At 46.7% G+C, this 21,589-nt stretch overlaps 1 protein-coding gene across 1 annotated transcript in view; it reads left to right on the forward strand.

Moving 5' to 3' along the window:
* Positions 1-21,589, forward strand: part of FANCA (FA complementation group A) — an 850,506-nt gene that overhangs the window by 722,791 nt on the left and 106,126 nt on the right. Inside the window, exon 37 of the mRNA XM_086945786.1 lies at positions 18,189-18,330. Within this exon, the coding sequence (XP_086801912.1) occupies positions 18,189-18,330 (142 nt within the window). The remainder of the gene's footprint in view (positions 1-18,188; positions 18,331-21,589) is intronic.

The following is a 21,589-nucleotide window of genomic DNA, read 5'->3' on the forward strand; positions in this document are numbered from 1 at the left end:
CCAGAGTGGGAGAGCTATTGAAGAGTTTCCAGTTCCAGACTGGCGCCTGGGATACTCAAAACATAAGGAATGTGCAGGTAGTTATAGTATCCACCAGAAAGAGTGTTACAGATGAAAAGTAACTTTTACATACGTCCCAAAAGTAGTGACACTGCTCCTCGAGTCAGTCTATCACCCTACTTTTCATCCTCCACCTCATCCCACTAAGGAAGAGGAGATACTCCATTGTTTGGATCCTCATAGGGTGTCAGCTGTTACACAGAGAGGACACTGGAATTTCACTCTGCAGATCAGCTATTTAAAGGTTGTGTAGGTGCCAAGAAAGGCAAAGCTGTCAAGAATAGGATGCTGTGCAGATGTATTATGGTCTGTTATGCCCTTGTCTTAATAATCCTTTGAAAGGTATCAGAGTCCATACCGCAGGGTGAAAGCAACTTCTTTAGTTTTTTCATGAGGAGTTCCTGTTTCAGAAATGCATGCCTCAACATGGGCTTTGATCCACACTTTCACCAAACATTATTCTTCAGACTCTGAAGTCTGCAGGGATGCCCATTTCACAAGATCTGTGCTGCAGGCCTTTCTGGTGTGACCATCTCCTCCGACCCTCCACTTTGGATAGGTATTGTTGTGATATTGGATCATAATGTGATGAACCTGGTTGATACTCTAGTCTACCTGCAGATTTCTCATCTAAGCCGCCCACTTTGCTGTTTTGAACAGTGGTGTAAGGTACCACGAAATTAAGACTCCAAGTTATATTTCGTACACTGCATAACAGTTAATTGTGTTTAGTCTCTTAGGGTGTGAAAAATAGATGTGGAACTGCCCTTAGGTGCTGGGGTGTCATCTATATGATTCCAGTTTCATCATGCCTAGGATAGTATCCAAAGCAAAGAAGAACCTGAATGCCACCAACCAGTGGAGGCAAGCAATGCCAGCTCTTCCAGAACAACTCTGGTGCCTGAGGATATTGAAAATGGTAGGAGTCTGCAGATATATAGAGTATCTACCAGAAAGATCACTTGTCTTTCACCCCACTTCATGGTTCATTCCCACTCTTAATGTAGATGGGACTTGATCTGCTTCAAAAGTTGTTTAACAAAGCTTTGCCCACCGGTACTGCACAGAAAACCTCATATGGAGCCCACTTTCTCTTTCTTGTATGTTTGTATTACACCGCCAGTTCCCTACTACTGGACAGTATGTTTTGGAACCTGTTTTTTATGTGCTCAATGATTTCATATGTCTTGTCCTGGCCTGAAGCTTTTTAAAAAAATATGTATATTATTTTATATATTTTTTTTATTTTTATTCCTCAATTATTTTCCTTCTACAGCTGAATTACACAGCCTCTGTCTCTCTTGCCTGGGGAAAAGTCATCGAGTGCATGCTTGCTCTTAATGTGGTACTATCACTACGAGGTTCTCTCAGAAATGTCCATTTGCACGCAGGGTAGGGGGTTAACCAATCCTGCAGTAGCATTTGAATTTCATACTTAGAAATAAGTACAAGGATAAGAGTATAGGTATTACTCCACAGACCTACGTGAATGTCGCAAGTAACCCAGGAAAGGTGATTGCACCAGGTCACGGGTCATCTTTCCTCTATTTTGAATTACCTGCTTGCTGTGGCACTGAGTAGCAAGGGAAGTGGTGCCAAGTACCAAGTGGCTAACTGCCCTATAGGGACCAAACTCTCTCCAGCTCTGGAGACTAATGCATCAAGCCCATCTCCCTGCCTCAGTGTAAAGTATTGTTTTCAATTTGGGTGCTGTGCTGCAGACCGTTTGCATCGAGAGGCCGAGCAAGCCTCCCTCCCTTGATACAGGTAACAGGATGAAACCTCAATTTATTCCAGTGTATTCTCAACTAGCGCCTGAGTTAGGATGCAATTCCTACTTCAGCCGGGGGCAATTTGATTGCTGAGAGGGAGGGTACCACCAGGGCAGTGAATGGAAAACTGTCACAAGAATGAAAGAGGCTATTCTCGCTTACTGTTTATACTCATCACCTGCCCCAAAAACACAGGAAACAGGCAGTGACTGTCTCCTAGGTCATTCAGCTGTTGCTTTCGGTTTGGAAGGTGTAGCTGACCCTTAAATCATAGCCCACCCAATATTACAAGACCTTTCCACCCTACTGCCTCATCCACATCTTGGTGAGGCAGGAATTGGCATCAGTTTACTAGGGGCAAGTGTGTGTTACTGTCTCTCAAGAGCCTCTCAGTATCAGCTTCCTGCTCAGGAATGTTCTTGAACCTCCCTGGCTATAACCCTTTCAAGGAAGGTGGACCTCATTGCTGACAAGTTCAGGAGTTGCATAATTCCTCCTAGCCCCTCCCAAACCCACATGATAACATTTCCTCTATGCTGTCCTTCATCTTCAACAAAGTTAAATGCCACCGAGTCCTCTCTAGTATGGTGGTGCAGTGCAGCCCCTGTATTTAAAGATCACACATGTGCCTTATCCTCTTTCACTAGAGGTACTACTGATCCTGTTCCAGTCGTCCATCCCAGCCAATAAGTTCTACAGAAAATCAAGGACAAACCCAGTTAACTGTCATTTTAGATGGCCATCTTGGTCCTGTAAGTTCTGGTTCTGAGAATGCATCTTCCGCCACCATGAAAGTGTCAAATTTGGCCTCCACTTGTTATCGTCGCACAGTTAGGGTGTGCATTTTCTCAGACAATAGCCTTCATCTGCTAGTTCAGTTGTCACCTCATAACATCTCTGGACATAACCCATGCCTAAGGTGTGGCGAGAATATGTTATTGTTGGATTCACAACATCTGTATGTGGTATGTGACATCTGACTATCCTCCTTCGGCATGCCCCTTTTCTTCCAGGCACCTAAAGACCATCAGGAAGCAGACAGCCAGATTATTCTTGGTAGAGGCCTGCAAGACACTCAAGAGGTTCCTTTACTCTAATTCAAGTACATCTCCTGAAGGGTGCTTTCCCCAAGGGATCCTCCCCCAAAAAATGCCACAGGAAGGAGATGTTCTCTTTCTTGCAGGATTGCAGAATCCTGCAAGATTCTGCTTGCAGGAATGGTCCTGTAAGTAGAATCTTGAGGAGACTCAGCAGTGGAGTTCCTTGACACAGATCTTTTCATCGTAAGAGCATAAAATGAAACTGAGTTTACAACCCCTCCCACTGACCCCTTCCAGACCAAGACTTTTTGACAAGCCATGTTGGATATTTACAAGAGGGTGCCGCAATTCTCTCAGCCATTCCATTATGGAGAGCCCAATACTGTGGCTGTGGCAATTCTGATGGCTGAAACACCGGCGCCACCTGACTCGTGCCTCCACAGACTTTATCTTTGGTGCCACTTTTAAGGAAGACCTTGTCTACTAAGATGTTACCCCTATTGCCTTCTGCACTGCCCACATCTCCATCTGGTGCAGTAACTCTCTCAGCCATTCCACTATGAAGGGCTCAGTCCTGCAGCTGTGGCAACTCTGGTGGTTCAGACCCCAGGGCACCCTATACTGTGCCTCCACAGGCTGCATCCTTGGTACCACTTTAAGGAACTCCTTGTCTACTAAGATGCAATCCCTCTTGCCTTCTGCACTGTCCACAACATCATTAGGATCTGATTACTGTGCCAAATCAGCCCTCAAGGTCAGCAGACATTATTCATGTGGCGAAAGGATTTTGAGCATCCTTCTGATGAAGTTTCAACACCTTCCAGGGGCCCAAATATATGATGAGATGAAGGAATTCTTCAGCTCAGATATCAATGACTTGGACATGCCCAATAAAAATTATGAGCCCATAAAGGATGATAATCCAGAGTTTGACGACCTATCTGATCATTACATAGATGTTGGCCTTTATCTAAATGTGCAAAATACCAATAGCCTTGACACATCTCTAAAGGGGGCATGCCTTACCCCTTGGGCAATACTTCAAGGAAAGTTGTTTTTTATTTTTTTATACCTGCGTTAAAGTAGGCAGAAGAGATGCTAGGGTTGCCTTTGCTGACTGCTGAGACAAAATCCAGCATGTTGACAGAAATCCCTCATCTCTCTTCGGCAGCTCCTAAACCTCTGCTGCCATTTATTAAAGTACTGTTGGAGCCTGTTTTGCTTCTCAGGACTGGCAGATTGGACAGACCCATAGGCCAGTGCCTTCTAATCTTCAATTCTGACGAACACACCTATCACTGGAGAGTATGGTGGTCCAAGATTTAACAGCTAATCAAAATTGTGATGTATTTCCAACACTCCTCTGGACAGTGCATCGAAAAGGCTTGATTCCATGGGCTGAAATGTTTTTATGTCCGTCAGTTCAGCACCTTTGAATGACAATGCAGTGTGCCTTATTAGATGGTCGTCTAAGCATTATGGGAAAGATGGCTGTAATTATCCTTCTTCATCATATGAAGAATCCCTTCTGTAATTTGGTGAGCAATGGTTTCGATACTTCCAAGTAGATCCTTAAATGTGGCCTGGAATCTGCATATAAAATGGTTTGATCCATGGTGGTCAGCCTGTAGTGGCATGCCTGGATGTGTTCCTTAACCCTTTCAGTGCTGATGACAAAGCCAGCTCGTCATGGGTGTTACCTGCGCTGTGCTTATGACGAGCTGGCTTTGTCACAAACCTATAGAATTTCGAGCTTTCAGCGCAGGGGGGGAAAAGCCTTAGCACCCAAGGTGTTAAGCTTTTCGAGGGATGTCCAGCTGCTTTAACCGACCTGGCTTTGTTCTGTAAGATGGCTAACTTCCCTCAAACACTTTCAGAACAATTCTGCCAACAGTACCAGTATTTCTGAATATTCTCCAAGGGACCACCTTCACAGCAGTGGCAACCTATTCAGCTGCAACAGTACTCACACCAGGTTTACTGGTTCTTTTGAGGCAAGCATGGACCTTGGGGAAACCAATAGCATCAGCAGCAAATCCAGCCTGCCCTGTCCTCTGCAGGATATGCTGCTTCAAATCACACTTATCACCTGCTTCCCATAGAAGAGTCTTCCATTTCACCAACATTTGGGAGATTACCATGATTGATCTCCAGGAATTCCACTTTATTTGCAAGATCCCTGCTCTTCCCTCTGTCCTTACCACATGATCACCCACTCCCCACAAGGAAGTGCGCTGCAGCTCATGCTTCGATTTTGGATGCTGAGGTTTTTACCCAGTCAAACAAAGGGCTATAGGAGTGATGCCTTTGGAGAATGACAAGAGGTTTGTCTTTCTTTACTTCTGATAGATACATCTGCCGTGTGGATTCCTCACCTTGTGAATATCCCCCTTGCGTCAGCAACGTTCGGAAATTTTCTTCGTAGCACGCCGTCGTGGGCGACGTCACAGGAGCACGGCATCGCGCGCGACTCCGTCTGACGTCACCGACCCCATATTAGGCCCACGCCGGCGTGATGACGTCAGTTCCCTTTTTTCCGCGTCTCCGACGCTAACGGTTTTCGGGATCTTCAGCGATACCTAGTATCTTTCTGACTAATATTTGTCACTGTTTCTTTCTTGCGACTTTGTTCTTCTCCGGAGATGTCGTCGAGGAAAACAGGCTTTAAGCCATGTAGGTCTTGTGCCCGCATGATGTCTATCACTGACCCACATAAGGATTATTTGTGGTGTCTTGGGTCGGGCCACGACGTCAAGAACTGTGAGTCCTGTTTTAAGATGAATCCGAAGGCGCTTCGGGAGCGTGAAGCAAAGTTGCTCTTGGCGAAGGTGAAAAAGGACTCTGGGCGACTTTCGAGATCAACGTCACGGAGATCGAAGTCGAAGCATAGGTCTCGGTCAAGGTCGAGATCTGCGTCGAGGTCCAGAGCGGGTTCGAGGTCTGGAGACGACTCGAGGTCCAAGGCGAAGTCGAAGTCCAAAGAAAGGTCTAGGTCTAGATCTAAGTCGGCTTCCGGGCATGCTTCGAGCTCTTCGAGGAGAAAGCATAAGAGGAGGAAGCACAGTTCGAGACATCATTCGGGGAAGGATTCCTCTGACTCGAAGAGAAAGTCTCACAAACACCGTAAGGACTTTGTCTCTCCTTCACCTGTTTTGTCAAGAGTGAGTTCTCCGGCGCCGGACCCGGAGCCGGAGCCGGTTTCCTCGGAGCATGAAGAAGAGGAGGTGACTCAAGAACCGGCTTCGGCGGAGATTCCTGTGAATCCAGAAGGTCAGGGTGAGGATGTGTCGGGTCGGCCTCCATTGCAACATCCGGTAGGTCCGTACCCTTCCTTTCCTGGTCCTGGGCAGGATCCCTCGCATTTTCTCAATGCGATGTTTGGAGTTTATTCTAGGGCAATGTACCCCGCTGGAGCGCCTGGTGGCCCCATGGGTCCGTTATCGTACAACCTGGGTATTCCTCAGTCGTATGCCCCTGCTCCATTTATGCCTTTCATGCCGGCGCCTGTTTCACCTTGGCTCGGTACGGCTCCACCGAGGTCCTCGACTCCGCATGCGGCTTCGCCGACTCCGGATCGACCTCGCAGTCGAGATCGAGGTGCCACACCTGTTCTTGAATCTCGTCCTCCTGCTTCGGTTCCTCGAGCGACGTCGGAACCGGCTCCGTCGGAGTCGTTACCGGATCCGTCGACTTCGATTCGAATGGAGTGGTCGAGGCGGAGAGCTCAGCGTCTTCTCGAGCAAAAGGATGATGAGAGTTCAGATGTAGAAGAAGGCGAGCTTCCTGATCATGGTGATGACTTCGAAGAGCTTCGGGATGCTAGTGGTCTGGAACTCTCTCCCGAGTGGGGTCTGCCTTCGACTTCTGATGCACCATCAAGGGACGTGGCTCCTTATCACGTAGTCATTAGGAAGGCTGCTGACCTTCTTAACTTAAAGCTGCCCACAGTGGAGTACAAGCCCAACATTCTCACGGAAGTCCTGCATTCTCCATCTTCAATTGTGGAGCCAACTTTGCCGTTTACTGATGCCTTGTCAGATCCAATTAAGGAAATTTGGAAGAGGCCGTTGTCTGCTCCTGCAGTTTCAAGGGTTATTGCAAGGCGCTATAGGGTGGCTCCTGATGACCCTGCATTTCTTTCTACGCATCCGTCTCCGGAAAGTCTTGTGGTTCAGGCGGCTTGTTCTAATAGGGCGGCAGGCTCATTCCCTCAAGTGCCTGCTGACAAAGAGTCTAAGAAAGTGGATCAAGCTGCGAAGAAGACTTTCTCTTCTGGAAGCATGGCTCTAAAGTCGTCAAATGCTACTTGCCTTTTAGGTAGATATGTGCACGCGCTGATGGACTCAGTGAAGCAATTGTCACCAAAACTTCCTGAGGAGGATAGGAAAAACTTTAATGAAGTCATCTCTGACACTCAGGCTGCGGCCCGCATGGTCATCCAAAGCGGCATGGACACTGTGGATTCAGTTGCCAGAATTATGGGCTCATCCATTGCAACTAGGAGAGCCGCATGGTTAAAGTCATCTGATTTCTCAGCGGATGTACAATCTACTTTGTTGGACTTACCCTTTGAAGGATCTGGCCTTTTTGGTAAGAAGGCAGATGTGGCCTTGGAAAGGTTTAAAGACAGCCGTGCCACTGCGAGATCGTTGGGTCTGCAGATGAGAGGGTCTGCAGCTAGAAAATTCAAGGGATTTGGTAAATCTTCTTTTCGTCCCTTCAAGCAGGGCCAACAACAGCAGCAGCAGCAGAACCCTCTATATAAGTCCTATAGAGGTAGACAGAGGGGTCGTGGACGTGGACGTCAAGTCTCCTCTTCCTCCACTTCCTCCAATAATGCCCAACCCCCACCCGCATCAGCAAAGCAGCCCTAGATCCACCATTCTGGATCATGTAGGGCCAGTAGGGGGTCGGCTTACTCACTTTCTACGAGATTGGGAATCGGTTACATCAGATCTTTGGGTTCTCAATCTCGTAGAGAATGGGTATGCGCTTCCTTTTCAGGAGTTCCCTCCCAATTACCCTCCTTGCCAAGGTTATTGCTCGGAGGACCACCTGCTTCTCCTGCAGGAGGAAGTCCTGGCTCTGTTTCGAAAGGGAGCGATAGAGGTGGTTCCAGAGCAGGAGAGGGGTCAAGGGTGCTACTCCCGGTATTTCTTGATTCCCAAGAAGGATGGCAGACTTCGGCCTATCCTGGATCTCAGGATTTTGAACCTCTATCTCAAACAGGAGAAGTTCAAAATGCTCACCCTTGCTCAGGTTCTTCTGGCGCTGATGGAAGAAGACTGGATGGTGTCGATCGACTTGCAGGATGCGTATTTTCACATCCCAATCCTGAAGTCGCACAGGAAGTATCTCCGTTTTACGGTGGGATCGCAGCACTATCAGTTTGCGGTCCTCCCGTTTGGACTTACTACTGCGCCTCGAGTTTTCACCAAGGTGATGGCGGTGGTGGCGGCGCATCTCAGGAGGTCAGGGATTCCTGTATTCCCTTATCTAGACGACTGGCTGATCAAAGCAGAGTCGCCGGAGATGGTGCTCCATCATCTGCAGGAGACAACTCAGTTGTTACACAGGTTGGGTTTTTCGATAAACGTACCCAAATCTCACCTGGTGCCCTCCCAGCGCAACCTGTTCATAGGTGCGGTACTGGACACTTCTGTATGTCGTGCATTCCCTCCACCTCAAAGGATTCGCGACATTCAGGAAATGATTCCTTTATTCTTCAATGGAGCGGTTGTTCCAGTCCTGAAGGTCCTTCGTCTGCTCGGTCTGATGGCTTCTTGCATTCTGTTGGTCAGTCATGCACGCTGGCACATGAGGGCGCTCCAGTGGTGCCTCCGCAGGCAGTGGTATCAGCACAACGGAGATCTCAGGGAGTCTGTGAGGATCTCCAGAGAAACTGCAGCGGACCTGTCCTGGTGGGGCGTGGAAGGCAATCTGTCACAGGGAAAGCCTTTTCAGCTACCTCCATCAGTGGCCACAGTGATATCGGATGCATCCACTCTCGGGTGGGGTGCTCATCTGGGAGACCTGGAGGTCAAGGGTCTTTGGTCTCCGGAAGAAAGGTTGTTTCACATCAACCTTCTGGAATTGAGGGCGATACGTTTGGCGCTCAAGGCCTTCCTCCCTTCCCTTCGCGGTCGTTCGGTCCAGGTCCTAACGGACAACACGACTGCGATGTGGTACATCAACAAGCAGGGAGGAGTAGGGTCGCAGTGTCTCTGCAGAGAGGCTCTGCGTCTCTGGTCCTGGGTTCAGGACCATCAGATTTGTCTGGTGGCAAATCATCTGGCCGGGGTTCTGAACGTGCGTGCGGACAGTCTCAGTCGGCAGTTTTCTGACGACCACGAGTGGAGGCTTCACCCGGAGGTTGTTCGCAACATCTTTCAGATGTGGGGGACTCCTCGGGTGGATCTGTTCGCCACTCGCGAGAATGCTCACTGCCCTTCATTCTGCAGTCTCCAGTATCCGATGCAAGGAACATTGGGGGACGCGTTTCAGTTGAGTTGGGGAGATCGACTCCTTTACGCGTTTCCCCCCATACCTTTGATTCCTCGGGTTCTGAGGAAGATTCGTCAAGACCGGGCCCAAGTCATATTGGTCGCCCCGGATTGGCCGAGAAGGGTGTGGTATTCGGACCTACTCCACCTATCCTCTCACCCGCCGCTCCGTCTCCCTCACAGGGCAGACCTCCTCTCTCAGTTGGAGGGGCAGGTTCTACACCCCCACCTCCAGACATTACACCTTCATGCCTGGAGATTGAACGGGGCAACTTGAGTTCTTTTTCTCTCCCTCACGGGGTGGTGGATGTCATTCTCTCTGCCAGGCGTGACACCACTAAGTCCATTTACTCCTATAGGTGGACAAAATTTGTTTCTTGGTGCAGGGAGAGGGATATTGACCCTTTGAGGGCTCATTTGTCTAATATTTTACAGTTTGCCCTTTATCTGGCGCAGCAAGGTTTGGCTGTGTCCACGGTCAAGGGTTATCTTTCGGCCTTATCGGCGTTTCTATGTTTGCCGGATCAGCCTTCCCTCTTTAAGTCTCCGGTGGTTGTGAGATTTTTGAGGGGTCTTATGAATATGTTTCCTCCTACCCCTTTTATTATTCCTCATTGGGATTTGAATCTTGTGCTGACCTTTTTAATGGGTTCTCCCTTTGAACCCTTGCACAAGTGTCCATTGAGGCTTCTCTCTTTTAAAACTATTTTCCTCGTTGCAATCACCTCGGCAAGGAGGGTAAGTGAGCTTCAGGCTCTAAGTTCCAAACCCCCGTTCCTGACCATTCATGCAGAAAGGATGGTTCTTAGGACCAGGGCTGCTTTTCTGCCTAAGGTGGTGACTCCTTTCCATCTTGGGCAGTCCATTACCCTTCCTACCTTCTATCCTCCCCCTCACCCGTCTAAGGAGGAAGAGAGACTGCATCGCCTGGACCCTAAGAGGGCGGTGTCCTTCTATCTGGACAGGACTAAGGACTTCCGGATGGACGACCAGCTGTTTGTTGGCTTTGCTGGCTGCAAGAAGGGCAGAGCGGTGCACAAGCGCACTCTTTCCAGATGGATAATCCTGTGCATCAAGATCTGCTACTCCCTTGCGGGTAAGGACCCTCCTGAGGGTATTAGAGCTCATTCAACTAGAGCAAAGTCTGCAACATCTGCTTTGTCTAGGGGTGTGCCTGTTGAGGATATTTGCAGGGCCGCGACTTGGGCCTCCCTCCACACTTTCGCGAAGCATTACTGCTTAGATACCGAGGTGAGGAGGGATGGCCACTTTGCGCGTTCTGTCCTCCAAGACTTCCTGGTGTAGCAGAGTAGACACCCTCCTCCGGGAGTGGGGACTGCTGTGGGAATCTATTCACAAGGTGAGGAATCCACACGGCAGATGTATCTATCAGAAGAACAAGTTACTTACCTTCGGTAACGCTTTTTCTGGTAGATACTATATCTGCCTGTGGATTCCTCACTGACCCACCCGCCTCCCCGTTGTCTGCTCTGCTATACCTGGTCTTTCTGTTTATATGATTATAATACTGTTGTATTGATTTGGTTCTATTTGTACTGTGTACATTGTATATTTGCATATTTGCTATCGTTGGTCCGTCCGTGTGCCTCGAAGGCACGGAAAAAAGGGCGGAACTGACGTCATCACGCCGGCGTGGGCCTAATATGGGGTCGGTGACGTCGGACGGAGTCGCGCGCGATGCCGTGCTCCTGTGACGTCGCCCACGACGGCGTGCTACGAAGAAAATTTCCGAACGTTGCTGACGCAAGGGGGATATTCACAAGGTGAGGAATCCACAGGCAGATATAGTATCTACCAGAAAAAGCGTTACCGAAGGTAAGTAACTTGTTCTTCTTGGTCGCCGAGGAATACCGGATTCTCAGATTCCTTCTGGATCTCATGCTCCTAAACAACGTCTTCTGATGGACACTTCTAACTGCAGATTCCTCATTTTGTGACTATTACCCAGCTGTAAGACTGGATACAGAAACTAGTTGTTCTCCTACATGGCAATAGGTGCTGCCATGCAGCTCTGCACCAATGTTGTTCCCCTCCAGAAGCGATGAGCGGAGTTGCAAGTATGTGCCATCCAAGTTCTCTGGTAAAATGAAGAAAAAAATAAAATATCCAAGCAAGAAACAGCCCCTCCGAGAGATGTGCCTCCCGTTCTAACTCTCAACCTGAAAACATTACAAGTCTGTCAGGGGCAGGATTCGATATTTCCTCTACGGGTGAAAAGCCATAACAAAAAACAAGTGGTTCCCCAAATTGTTGCTAGGGACCACTCCCTTCTACTCTGCAGCACCTTCCACAAACTTCAGGTTGGCTGACTGAGGACCATCAGTCCTTCTTATGGCAAGAAGCGCAGGCCCTTTTGGTCAAAGGGACCATAGAGAGGGTTCTGGCCTTGTAAGTAGGAACTGGCTGTTACTCCTGTTACATTTATGTGCAGAAGAAGGATTGTGGGGGGGCTTCATCATACTATTTTAGGTCTTCACCCTCTCAGCGCCTTCATGTGCAAGGACAAATTCAAGATGGTCACGCTAGCCAAAGCGCTGTCTACCCTAGACCCTGGAGACTGATTGGTGGTGTTGGACCTGCAGGATGCTTATTTTCACATTCCTTTCCTGCAGGCACTAGGCACTACCTGCAATTCACAGTGGGCCAGGAGTATTTTCAGTTTGTGGTGCTCCTCTAGGTGTTCACAAACATGATTGCAGTGTTCGTAGGACATCTACAGACGTCGGGGGTACTGGTCTTCCCCTACCTCGATGACTGACTAGCTTGAAGGCAGGATTGACCCAGGCATTGATCAACCACTTGCAGATGGCGGTGTGCCTTCTAACATTGTTGGGGTTCACTATCAATGAGCTGAAGTCACGCGCAACTTCTTCACATACACACTAAGTCATTGGAGAGATTTTGGATATGATATGGTTCTGGGCCTTTCCTTCGGAACGGAGAGTCCAGGACATTCAGGGTGTGATCCTGATGTTCCAGCATCTGTTCTGAAAATCTGTGCGGTTGACTCTGAGGCTGATATGGGATTGCTGGTCTCCTGGATACTGTTGGTGACCCTTGCCAGATAGCACATTCAGGCTCTGCCATGGGACCTAAAATTACAGTGGGTACAACATCAGGGAAATGTGCCAGATTGTGTCCAGATTTCGGAGGAGACTACAAACAATATGCAGTGGTGACAACTGGATTGCGATTGGGTCATTGGCAAGCCCCTCTCCTTACACCACTGACAATGATCTCAGATGCATCTCTGCTAGGATGTGGAGGCTATCTGGGAGAGGTGGAGATTAGAGGTCACTGATGAAGGTTTAATTCCACAGCAACTTGTTGGAGTTGAGGATGATTCTCTTAACGGTGAAGGCCTTCCTACCTACCATCAAAGGAAGGTTGGTGCAGGTGCTCATGGACAACACCACCCCATGTGATACTCAAACACGCAATGTGGGGTGGTGTCTTGGACCCTGTTTCAAGAGGCGCTCTGCCTCTGGCAGTGGCTGAACCACCAAGGGAGTTCTCTGGTGGTGAACCACTTAGCGGGATCTTTAATCTCTTTGTTGCCGAGGTACCCAGAGTCAATAACTGAGCTGCACCTTGTGATGGTTTTTCATTGTGTACCGGCTATACAGTAATTCATTTTGTAAAATATGAAGAGTGAAAAATAGGTATCAAGGAAACCTATGTATTTCCATAATGGGAACAAGATATGGAGTTTAGAAGCAGTGGTTATTTGTACATATCTGAATTTGAGGGTCCCATACATACTAGCATGTGAATTAGAAGGCATTTTTCATAATGACTTATTTTTTACACACTGTCTTACATGTGGAAGGCAGAAATGCATAGAATGACAATTGTTAATAACACTTATTCTACTAGTCTGTGTTCCCCTAAGTCTACCGATAAAATGGTACCTCACTTGTGTGGGGAGGCCTTGTGTCTGCGACAGTAAACATCCCAAAATGCAACAGGAACACATCACATTTTTCCACTGAAAACTGACCCTTTTTTGCAATGCTAGCTGTCGATTTTGGGCCTTAGCTCTGCCAGCACCTAGGGAAACCTAGCAAACATGTATATTTTTTAAATCTAGACACCCAGGGGAATCCAGGATGCAGTGACTTGTGTGGCTCTTACCAGGTTCTGTTACCTAGAATCCCTTGCACACCTCAACATTTGTCTAAAAAATGATTTTCCTCACATTTGGGTAATGGAAAGCTCTGGAATCTGCGGGGTGCGACAAACTTCCACCCACCCAGCATTCCGCCAAGTCTTCTGATAAAAATAATGCCTCTCTTTTCTGGGTAGGCGTAGTGATTGCGACAGGAAACGGCCCAAAACGCAACGTGGACACATCACATTTTTCCACTGAAAACTGACCCTTTTTTTGCAATGTGCCTAGTTGTGGATTTTGGGCCCTAGCTCAGCAGGCACCTAGGGAACCTAGAAAACCTGTATATTTTTAAAATCTAGACACCCAGGGGAATCCAGGATGCAGTGACTTTTGTGGCTCTTACCAGGTTCTGTTACCTAGAATCCCTTGCTCACCTCAACATTTGTCTAAAAAACAATTTTCCTCATATTTCTGTTCACTTGTGGATGCACGAGCACTGCAGCTACTTATGAATTGTTTAGGATAGAGTATTCAATAAAAGAAAGACTATTCATTTATACAATGAGCTTACCCTTCTTTTCCTTTTCATTCATTGATGTGTGATATGAATAATGTACACTAGTAAGCCACTTGAATAATAATGTATTATTATTTAAAGTATACCCGGTATAAACATTGTTGATTAAAAATGATGTAATTCAGTTGGTACTGGGGTCTGCTGTAAGTGCTTCAGCCAGTCCTTCTCCTTTCGAGTGTCTTGCAGAATGTGTGACAGACATATGCTATTGATAGCTGGGTCATCCACGTAGCCCTCAGACACTTCATCTGCACATATGGACATTGAGTGGTGTCTACTAGAGACTTTTTCCACTGGAAGTGGTGGATATCATATTGACTGACAAAACAACCTAGTGCGAAATCAGTCAGTGCGCCCCATTAGTCAAGATTTATTACTTGGTGTGAATCTGAGGGCCTAAACCCTTTCAAGTCCTGCCTTTTCGATGTTCCTTGCTTTTTACTTTCCCATGCTCAACAATGCTTAGCCGTGATCACTGTAAAACAATATTGGACTGCTCTGTTCACCAGCATGTGTCTCCTCGATTAGCCCTCTTTAGTTAGGTCACCCTTGTGGCACATTTTTTGAAAGGTGCCTAAGAAGCTATACATGGAGTCATTGGGTGCCATATGGCAGCACTGGAGTGCTGTTACTGTGGGACAAAGGTTTCCTCATCCAGTCTGGTGCCAGGAGGATATTTATATGGTGAGGATTCTGAGGATAACGTTGTATCCATCAGAAATATTGAAACTGAATGTAAGTTAGCAAACATTCCAAAGTTCCAGGCAAAGGCGGGTCTGATTTCTTTTTTAAAGTATCACATCTAGTTTTACACTACAAAGTTGATTAGTTCTCATCAAAGGTGGTAGTATTGCAGGTTCTCCATATTTTGAATTGAGTTGATGGTGTATGTGAGAGACCAGATGAGAAGAAGGTATGGAGGGCATTGGTAAGATTTCAAACTTTTTAAACTGATAATCCCAGTTGATGGCTCTACTTAGTTTCCCAGTATTTGGTTATAAAAGTGGACCTGATAACCAGGAGTGACAAGATTTAATAAACAATACTTTTTTCTGATGAATACTTATAATCTCACGGTACACACATTTTGAATTCCAGCAGGTGCTAGATGGAATATGGAAACTTTACAACGGTTGCTGTTGTACACTAGAAGGTGGCTCCATTGGACTTTTTGCAACCTCATCAGAGAAGATGTAGGGCGCCACCCCTAAGCTGATGGCAGTTCCTTTTTTTCTGCACCTTTTGATGTAGTGCCAAACTGCCACACCCTGATTTTCTTTTGATACTTTATCAACTACCAGAATGTTTTCTTGACAGTGTACTAGGGTATGTCTCCCCTAAAGACTACACGTTTCAAATGGAGCCTGACCTGCAGAAACCAGATGTCCATGATAGACCTACATGACCTCTGTCTTTGGTGTGTAGGATTCAAGCATGATTCAAATTCATACTTTAGATGGTCCATGATGCCCCTAAAGGCTATCCGGAAGTGAGAGGCAAAGCTGTACAATGCAGAGCACAAAAAATGAGCTGGGTCACTCCCAAAATCTTGGATTGTCCCCAGCCAAGTCCTTTTCTCCGACCAGCTCTCTAGAAGCCGAAGGACAAGTTTCGGCGCAAATATAAGAAGTCCAGATGGGAGTCCTCTCCCCATTGCTCCTGCTGTAGGAAGGGAGAGCACAGTTGCTACTCAATAGACCCAACTCAGTGTCATTCATCCAACTCAGACCTCTCAATTTGAGCTGATATACCCTGAATTTTCTGGACCAGTCTTCGAATTATGGAAGGTAGAGTCTGTGTAGGCGATGCTACAGCTGTTTTAGACGTTAGATCACCTGGCTCCTCATGGGACACCTTTGAGTCCCATGGATCTGATGGGACCCCTGGTTAGACTTGTGCTGGTTTCAGAGGCACTGACTGACCCAGCTGGGTCTCCACCTGTTCTGTCCCTCCACATCACCCTAGACCCCTGCCCCTAGGCTTCAAATCGCGCCTCCACTTGTTGTAGCAAATTTGGTGTATCAAAGGATTTCCTAGAGAGAGGAGGTGGGGAACTAGGACCTGGATGAGAGGTCCAGTGCCTGTTCTCCTTGGTTTATGTCACAAACAAAAAAAAAGGCTACTGTTCCTAAAGAGAAAGAGGAGATATCGACAGATTGTGCAGGACTCAAGCATATACACGGTGGCAGTCAACAGGACTGTTTCATGTTGCCCTCCCACATCCCAAAGGGATGTCATGCTTCATCATAGGGCAATTGCTCCTTGTTGGACCGGCACTGCAATTCCCCACAGGTCCCCCGAAGGGTCACTTTGGCAGAGATATTTTATTGTTATGCCATATGTATGATGAATGCAAGATAGAGTCTAGTTGGGGTGGTATCTCATGTGTGATGGTGTAGGTTAAAACTGGTCAGGGAGGTCACCAACTGCTTTTAATAACTGGACCGCCCTGTCAGATTAAAAACCTTTATAGGTAAATGCTACCAATGGGGTCATAAAGTACCCTGGTAGTCTGATGTGAGTTCCCTCTTTAGGGTCCAACTCTAGTCAGTCAACATGTTTCGCGCCCCTCGTTGTTAGGAGGATTTGTGGCGCTTCATCTGGACAGGAATAATGAGTGAATCTTCCTACCCCACAAATGTGTCACAAGTGGGATCCTTTGAGTGGTATCTAATTTTTGATGTTGGCTTTCCAACACGGCAGGAGAGAAAAAGGAAACAGAAATATCATGTTCCTGGCATAAGAGCGTCTTATTGACCAGGATGTGGACCAAAATGTTCGTCTGGTTCTGGAGTGGCGTCCAGACACATAAAGACATATGCAAGACATACACAACATAAAAATAGATAAGGTGAAGAGCCAATCTATGAGAATAGCTTGCATTTAGAATTTCTTTCAGTGAAGTTCCCAGCATAAAGAATCAGAGGCTGGTACACCCGTACAACAAAATTGTTGCCGATCACAATAATACATGGCATGCAGCATGAGAAAAGGAATTTTCATTGTGTAAGTGGCACAAGCTTCATGCCACGGTGCAAATAGTGAAGATTGCCAGTATAGCAGTCAACTGTTTTATACACACAAGAGAGATCACCACAATGCGTGCTGCTATCTCATAAGTGGTCACAGTGTTAAAAACAGGAGGGTGGTTGTGTTTCCGTTACTCTCTTCTACATCATGAGACACATAATACTACCTCCAAATGGTGATAAAAGTACTCCCTAGGGTGTGGCAGAGGTGCCACACTCAGTTGTGCTATAATGGAAGTAGTTAAGATAAATAAGAAGGATTCAAACCGGAGGATCACATAGGTTGTAATAGCACCAGGTATCTAGTGCTCACGTTTTCTGAGTGCGATCAGGTTGTTGCACCTACCCTCGTCCTCGGTTTCCCCCGTATGAGGATGCAGGAGCCGGGGGTTCCTGTTTAAAAGCATCTTTCCTACTTACTTCCAGTTTAGCCCAACTGTGTGCGGCACCTTTTCAACACCCTAGGGAGTACTTTTATCTCCAGATGGAGGTAAGATGATGTGTCTCACAATGGTGAATGACCAACTCTTCAATAGATTTGAAGGTGCTAAAAGGGGTATTGCTGTCCAAAAGCAATCTCTTCCAAGTTGGATAATCCTCTGTATTGAGTTGTGCTATGCCTTTGCCAACAAGGAGCCTGTGGAGGGCACTCAGACTCATCCCACCCGATCCCAAAGTCACCTCTATGGCTTTAGCTAGGGGCATTCCAGTGCTGTACATCTGCCAGGCTGCAATGTCAGCATCAGTCCACACTGTATTCTTTCCCGCATTCTGGCACTTTAAGACCAGCTGACTCTTACCTATCATCAATACTCTCCATCATTGATAACCAAACATCAGCCATAACGTTATTGTTGGATATGTTTCAATATTGGAATTGCAGAGTTGAGGTTACTGGGGTGGGAGGTGGTGTGAGAGGCTACAATTTTTATTTATTTGAGTGGATGGGGGTCATTCTATTATTGCCAAGATTTTTGCACTAAAATAAACCTGTTTTTCTTTTTTTAATTTAACTCATTCTGTCTTTTATTATTCATTCTGTCCTCATGCTAATAAAAATTATTTTCTTTTGTAGTTCCCTTTCTACAAGAGATGTGTTTATGCCCTCTGACCCTGCTTGGAGTTATGCAGCCTTCGTATATTTCAGTTTTCGGAGGGGAACATCCCAGGAAAAGTTTGGGGACTGTCTGAGGAGACCTGGGAGCAGCGCTGATGAGGTAATTTGGTTCAGAGACTGATGGTTTGCGAAGGTAAAGCTTTGGCTGTCTGATGGCTTAGTGCCAACCATAGTGATAAAATGGTATTGTATGCCTTTGGACCCAGTTTCTGCCCACTTAGAAGGCAGTGAGATGGTTAGGCTTCCATGAAATTTCCCTGAGACAAGTGTCTTTTCCCAAACATACTGTCTTTAGCCTGTCTTATTTGTGAGGAAAACAGTTAAGCAAATGGTGCATTTGTGAGAACTCACCATGTAGCAAACTCACTACCTACATGTACTGGGTCCAGTCATATTCGTTCGAAAAACCTTACCTCAACCTTTGGTAGCTGTGCCTCTGAGCAGTCAGGCTTCATCAAAGGAATAAGTGTAAAGCGTTATTAAGTACCAAAACAGTTGAATAAGTAAGAAACAGGACTCAATAAAAATCTTAACACCAATTTATAACAAAAGTTGTATTTTTAACTTAAAAAAGACACCATAGTGACAAAAATCTACTGGAGGGTTTCAAAGGAACAATAAATCACTGCTTTTCATTCAAGGCGATTAATCATTGTAATGGATCACACTAGTGGTAAAAATGTGCAACCTTTTCAAAACTTTTATAAAGTTGTAAACTAACTCTGTCGCGGAGCGAGTCACAGGGCCAAAGAGGCTTAGTTGGGCAATTACCTTGCAGTCAACCAGTCTCCAATCAAGTTCTGTCTCTGTGGTTGAACCACCATTGACTATAATAGCATGGTCCTTATGCATGAAATACATGATGCTGAGAATGCTGTTCCAGTAACGAAGGGAGGAAGAGTCTCCTGGGGCTACTTCTCAGTCCATGGCCACAGCGGGGTGACTTAGGCCACAGGGATCGATCTCCCTCAAAATCCAGCCCAAAACCAGTTGCCACTGGTCTCTGGTTACAGCGAAACCAGCAGTTCTCTCGTAGGGGATTTCCATGTATAGTCATAAGCGTTGAATTGTCCTGCCCATCTGCGTGGACCCCGGAGCACTTTATCCAACATAACTTCTCAAGTGCTGAAGTTCATCATTCTTCGGGAAGGCCTTGAAAAGTCACTTAAGAAAGTCATAATGCCGCCAAGGACAAGGCTACAGTGGCCAGAATTCTTCAACTTGGAGTGGCAAAAGAACAGATTGCAGTGAAATATGCGCACACTACCTGAATAATTTTGTAAGGGTGCAGGAATAGAACCTTCACAAACCATTTAGCTATGTGAGAAACCGAGATGAAGAAGAAAAAAGGAGGCTGTGTCTTTAAGAGCAGAGCGACCTCCAATATCCCATCATGCTCAGCCAGTGGCAGTTACCTCAGTTCTTTTTTCTGGCTCTTTCTGACAGGACACTTGGAGTTGAACTTGACGTTTGTAGGTTTTTTCTTCAGTATAGAACTTTAAAATACAGTCTTTTTTGCTTCACTCAACATCTTTTGTCTCTCTATGTTGAGTGTGGTTTTTTCCCGATAGGAAAAAGGCTTTTCTCCTAGTTAAAATTCCATCTCTCTTTGACGCTAAGGCAGAAAAAACACCTTCGATCTCACTATTGGCACTTAAGTTCCTCTACTGCATCACACCATTCAAGCTCGCATCACCGATCTAATCGCAGTTCAAGATCACATTCATACTGTCATTGCCAAGGGGATACATCCTCTTCCACCAGAGGATACTCTCCGACCTGGTCAGACTCTCCTCAACCTCGATCCTCACCGATTGATGATGACATCAACACCTTTCAGGAGCTTCTGGTTTGAGGCGTAGCAAAATTCATCACCCTCCAGGCTCCAGAAGAAATATTGTCCACCGGAGCAAGATGCACTGTTTTTACGTGCCAACCCTCCACCTAATTCAGTGGTGTTATTAGCCGCCAAAAATCCATGCCACATGACCATCTTCTACTTCTCCCCCTGATAAGGAAAGTAAAAGATTGGACTTGCCTGGACGCAAGGTATGCAATACAGCAGCTACGTCCATTAAAGCAGCCAGCGCCACAGCCCTCCTAGGAAGGTAAGAACGCGCCTTGTGGGATTCCATCCTCCACTTTGCGGATCACCTCCCAAAAGACCACCGGGGGAGTTTTCTAGAAATCGTCCTGGAGGGAGCGATGGTCTCCAACCAGATCATCAGCGCAGCAGCGGATTCTTCGATTTTAGCCGCCCATAGTTACTATCAAGGAGTCTCCCTACGGAGACATGCATGGCTTCGACTTACCTCTCTCTCAAGCCTGACGCTTAGCTGCCAACTTCAGAATTTACCCTTTTCAGGCTCCACTCTCTTCGGCTCACACGCTGATGATGAAATGATGAGAATGAAGACTGAGATGGATACTCTGAAAGCTGTTGGTTTAGAGAAACCAAGACCAGCAACGGCCATTCCCACCCTACCACTGTCATTTCTCGTCACAGAGGGCCCAAACCCCTCAGTGACAGTCCGGAAGATCACACCAGTATCAATGGCCCTACCAGTCACAACTCAAGCAACAGAGGGGACGTACTTCTCAACCAGCTAACATCGGGAGGCGGACAACCCACGGCATCAAAACCTTAAATCCTCTCTTCCTCCTTTTCTGTTAACCACTCCGGTAGGGGAAAGCATTGCAAATGACCTGGCAGAGTGGCAAAGAATTACAACCGATGCCTGGGTCTTGAATACTGTCAAACATGGCTATTGTCTCCGATTTACTGCCCCACCACAATCCATTCCACCAAGGTCATCCACGTCTCGCCTCGAGCTTCTACAAAAGGAAGTAAACACGCTATGCCAAAAGAAGGCGGTGGAATCAGCCCTACGAAACCAAGGCCAAGGAAATTACTCCAGGTACTTCCTTGTGCCAAAAAAGGGTAGACAAGAGTTCAGGCCGATTCTTGACTTCCGAATCGCAAACAACTGGATCTGATAGGAAAAGTTTAGGATGTTGGTGTTAGATCAAATTTACCCTCAACTTCACTGAGGGACTGGTTTTGTTCACTAGTCCTTCACAATGCTTATTTCCACATTCCCATGTCAAAGTCACATCGGAAATTCCTCAGATTTGTCATGGGGCAGAACCACTACCCATACTCGGTTCTTTCATTCGGCCTCAAATCGGCACCCAGGATTTTTTCCAAATGCATGGCTATGGTGGCAGCGCATCTACGAAAACACAGAATCTTTGCCTATCCCTATCTGGCCAACTTGCTTATCAAGGCTTTCACTTCCACAGAAGCCCAAGAGTATTCCCAGTGAACTTGTGATCTGCTCCATCGCCTGGGTTTTCAC

Source organism: Lissotriton vulgaris, chromosome 12 (assembly GCF_964263255.1).
Source record: "Lissotriton vulgaris chromosome 12, aLisVul1.2, whole genome shotgun sequence".
Classification (NCBI taxonomy): Eukaryota; Metazoa; Chordata; class Amphibia; order Caudata; family Salamandridae; genus Lissotriton; species Lissotriton vulgaris.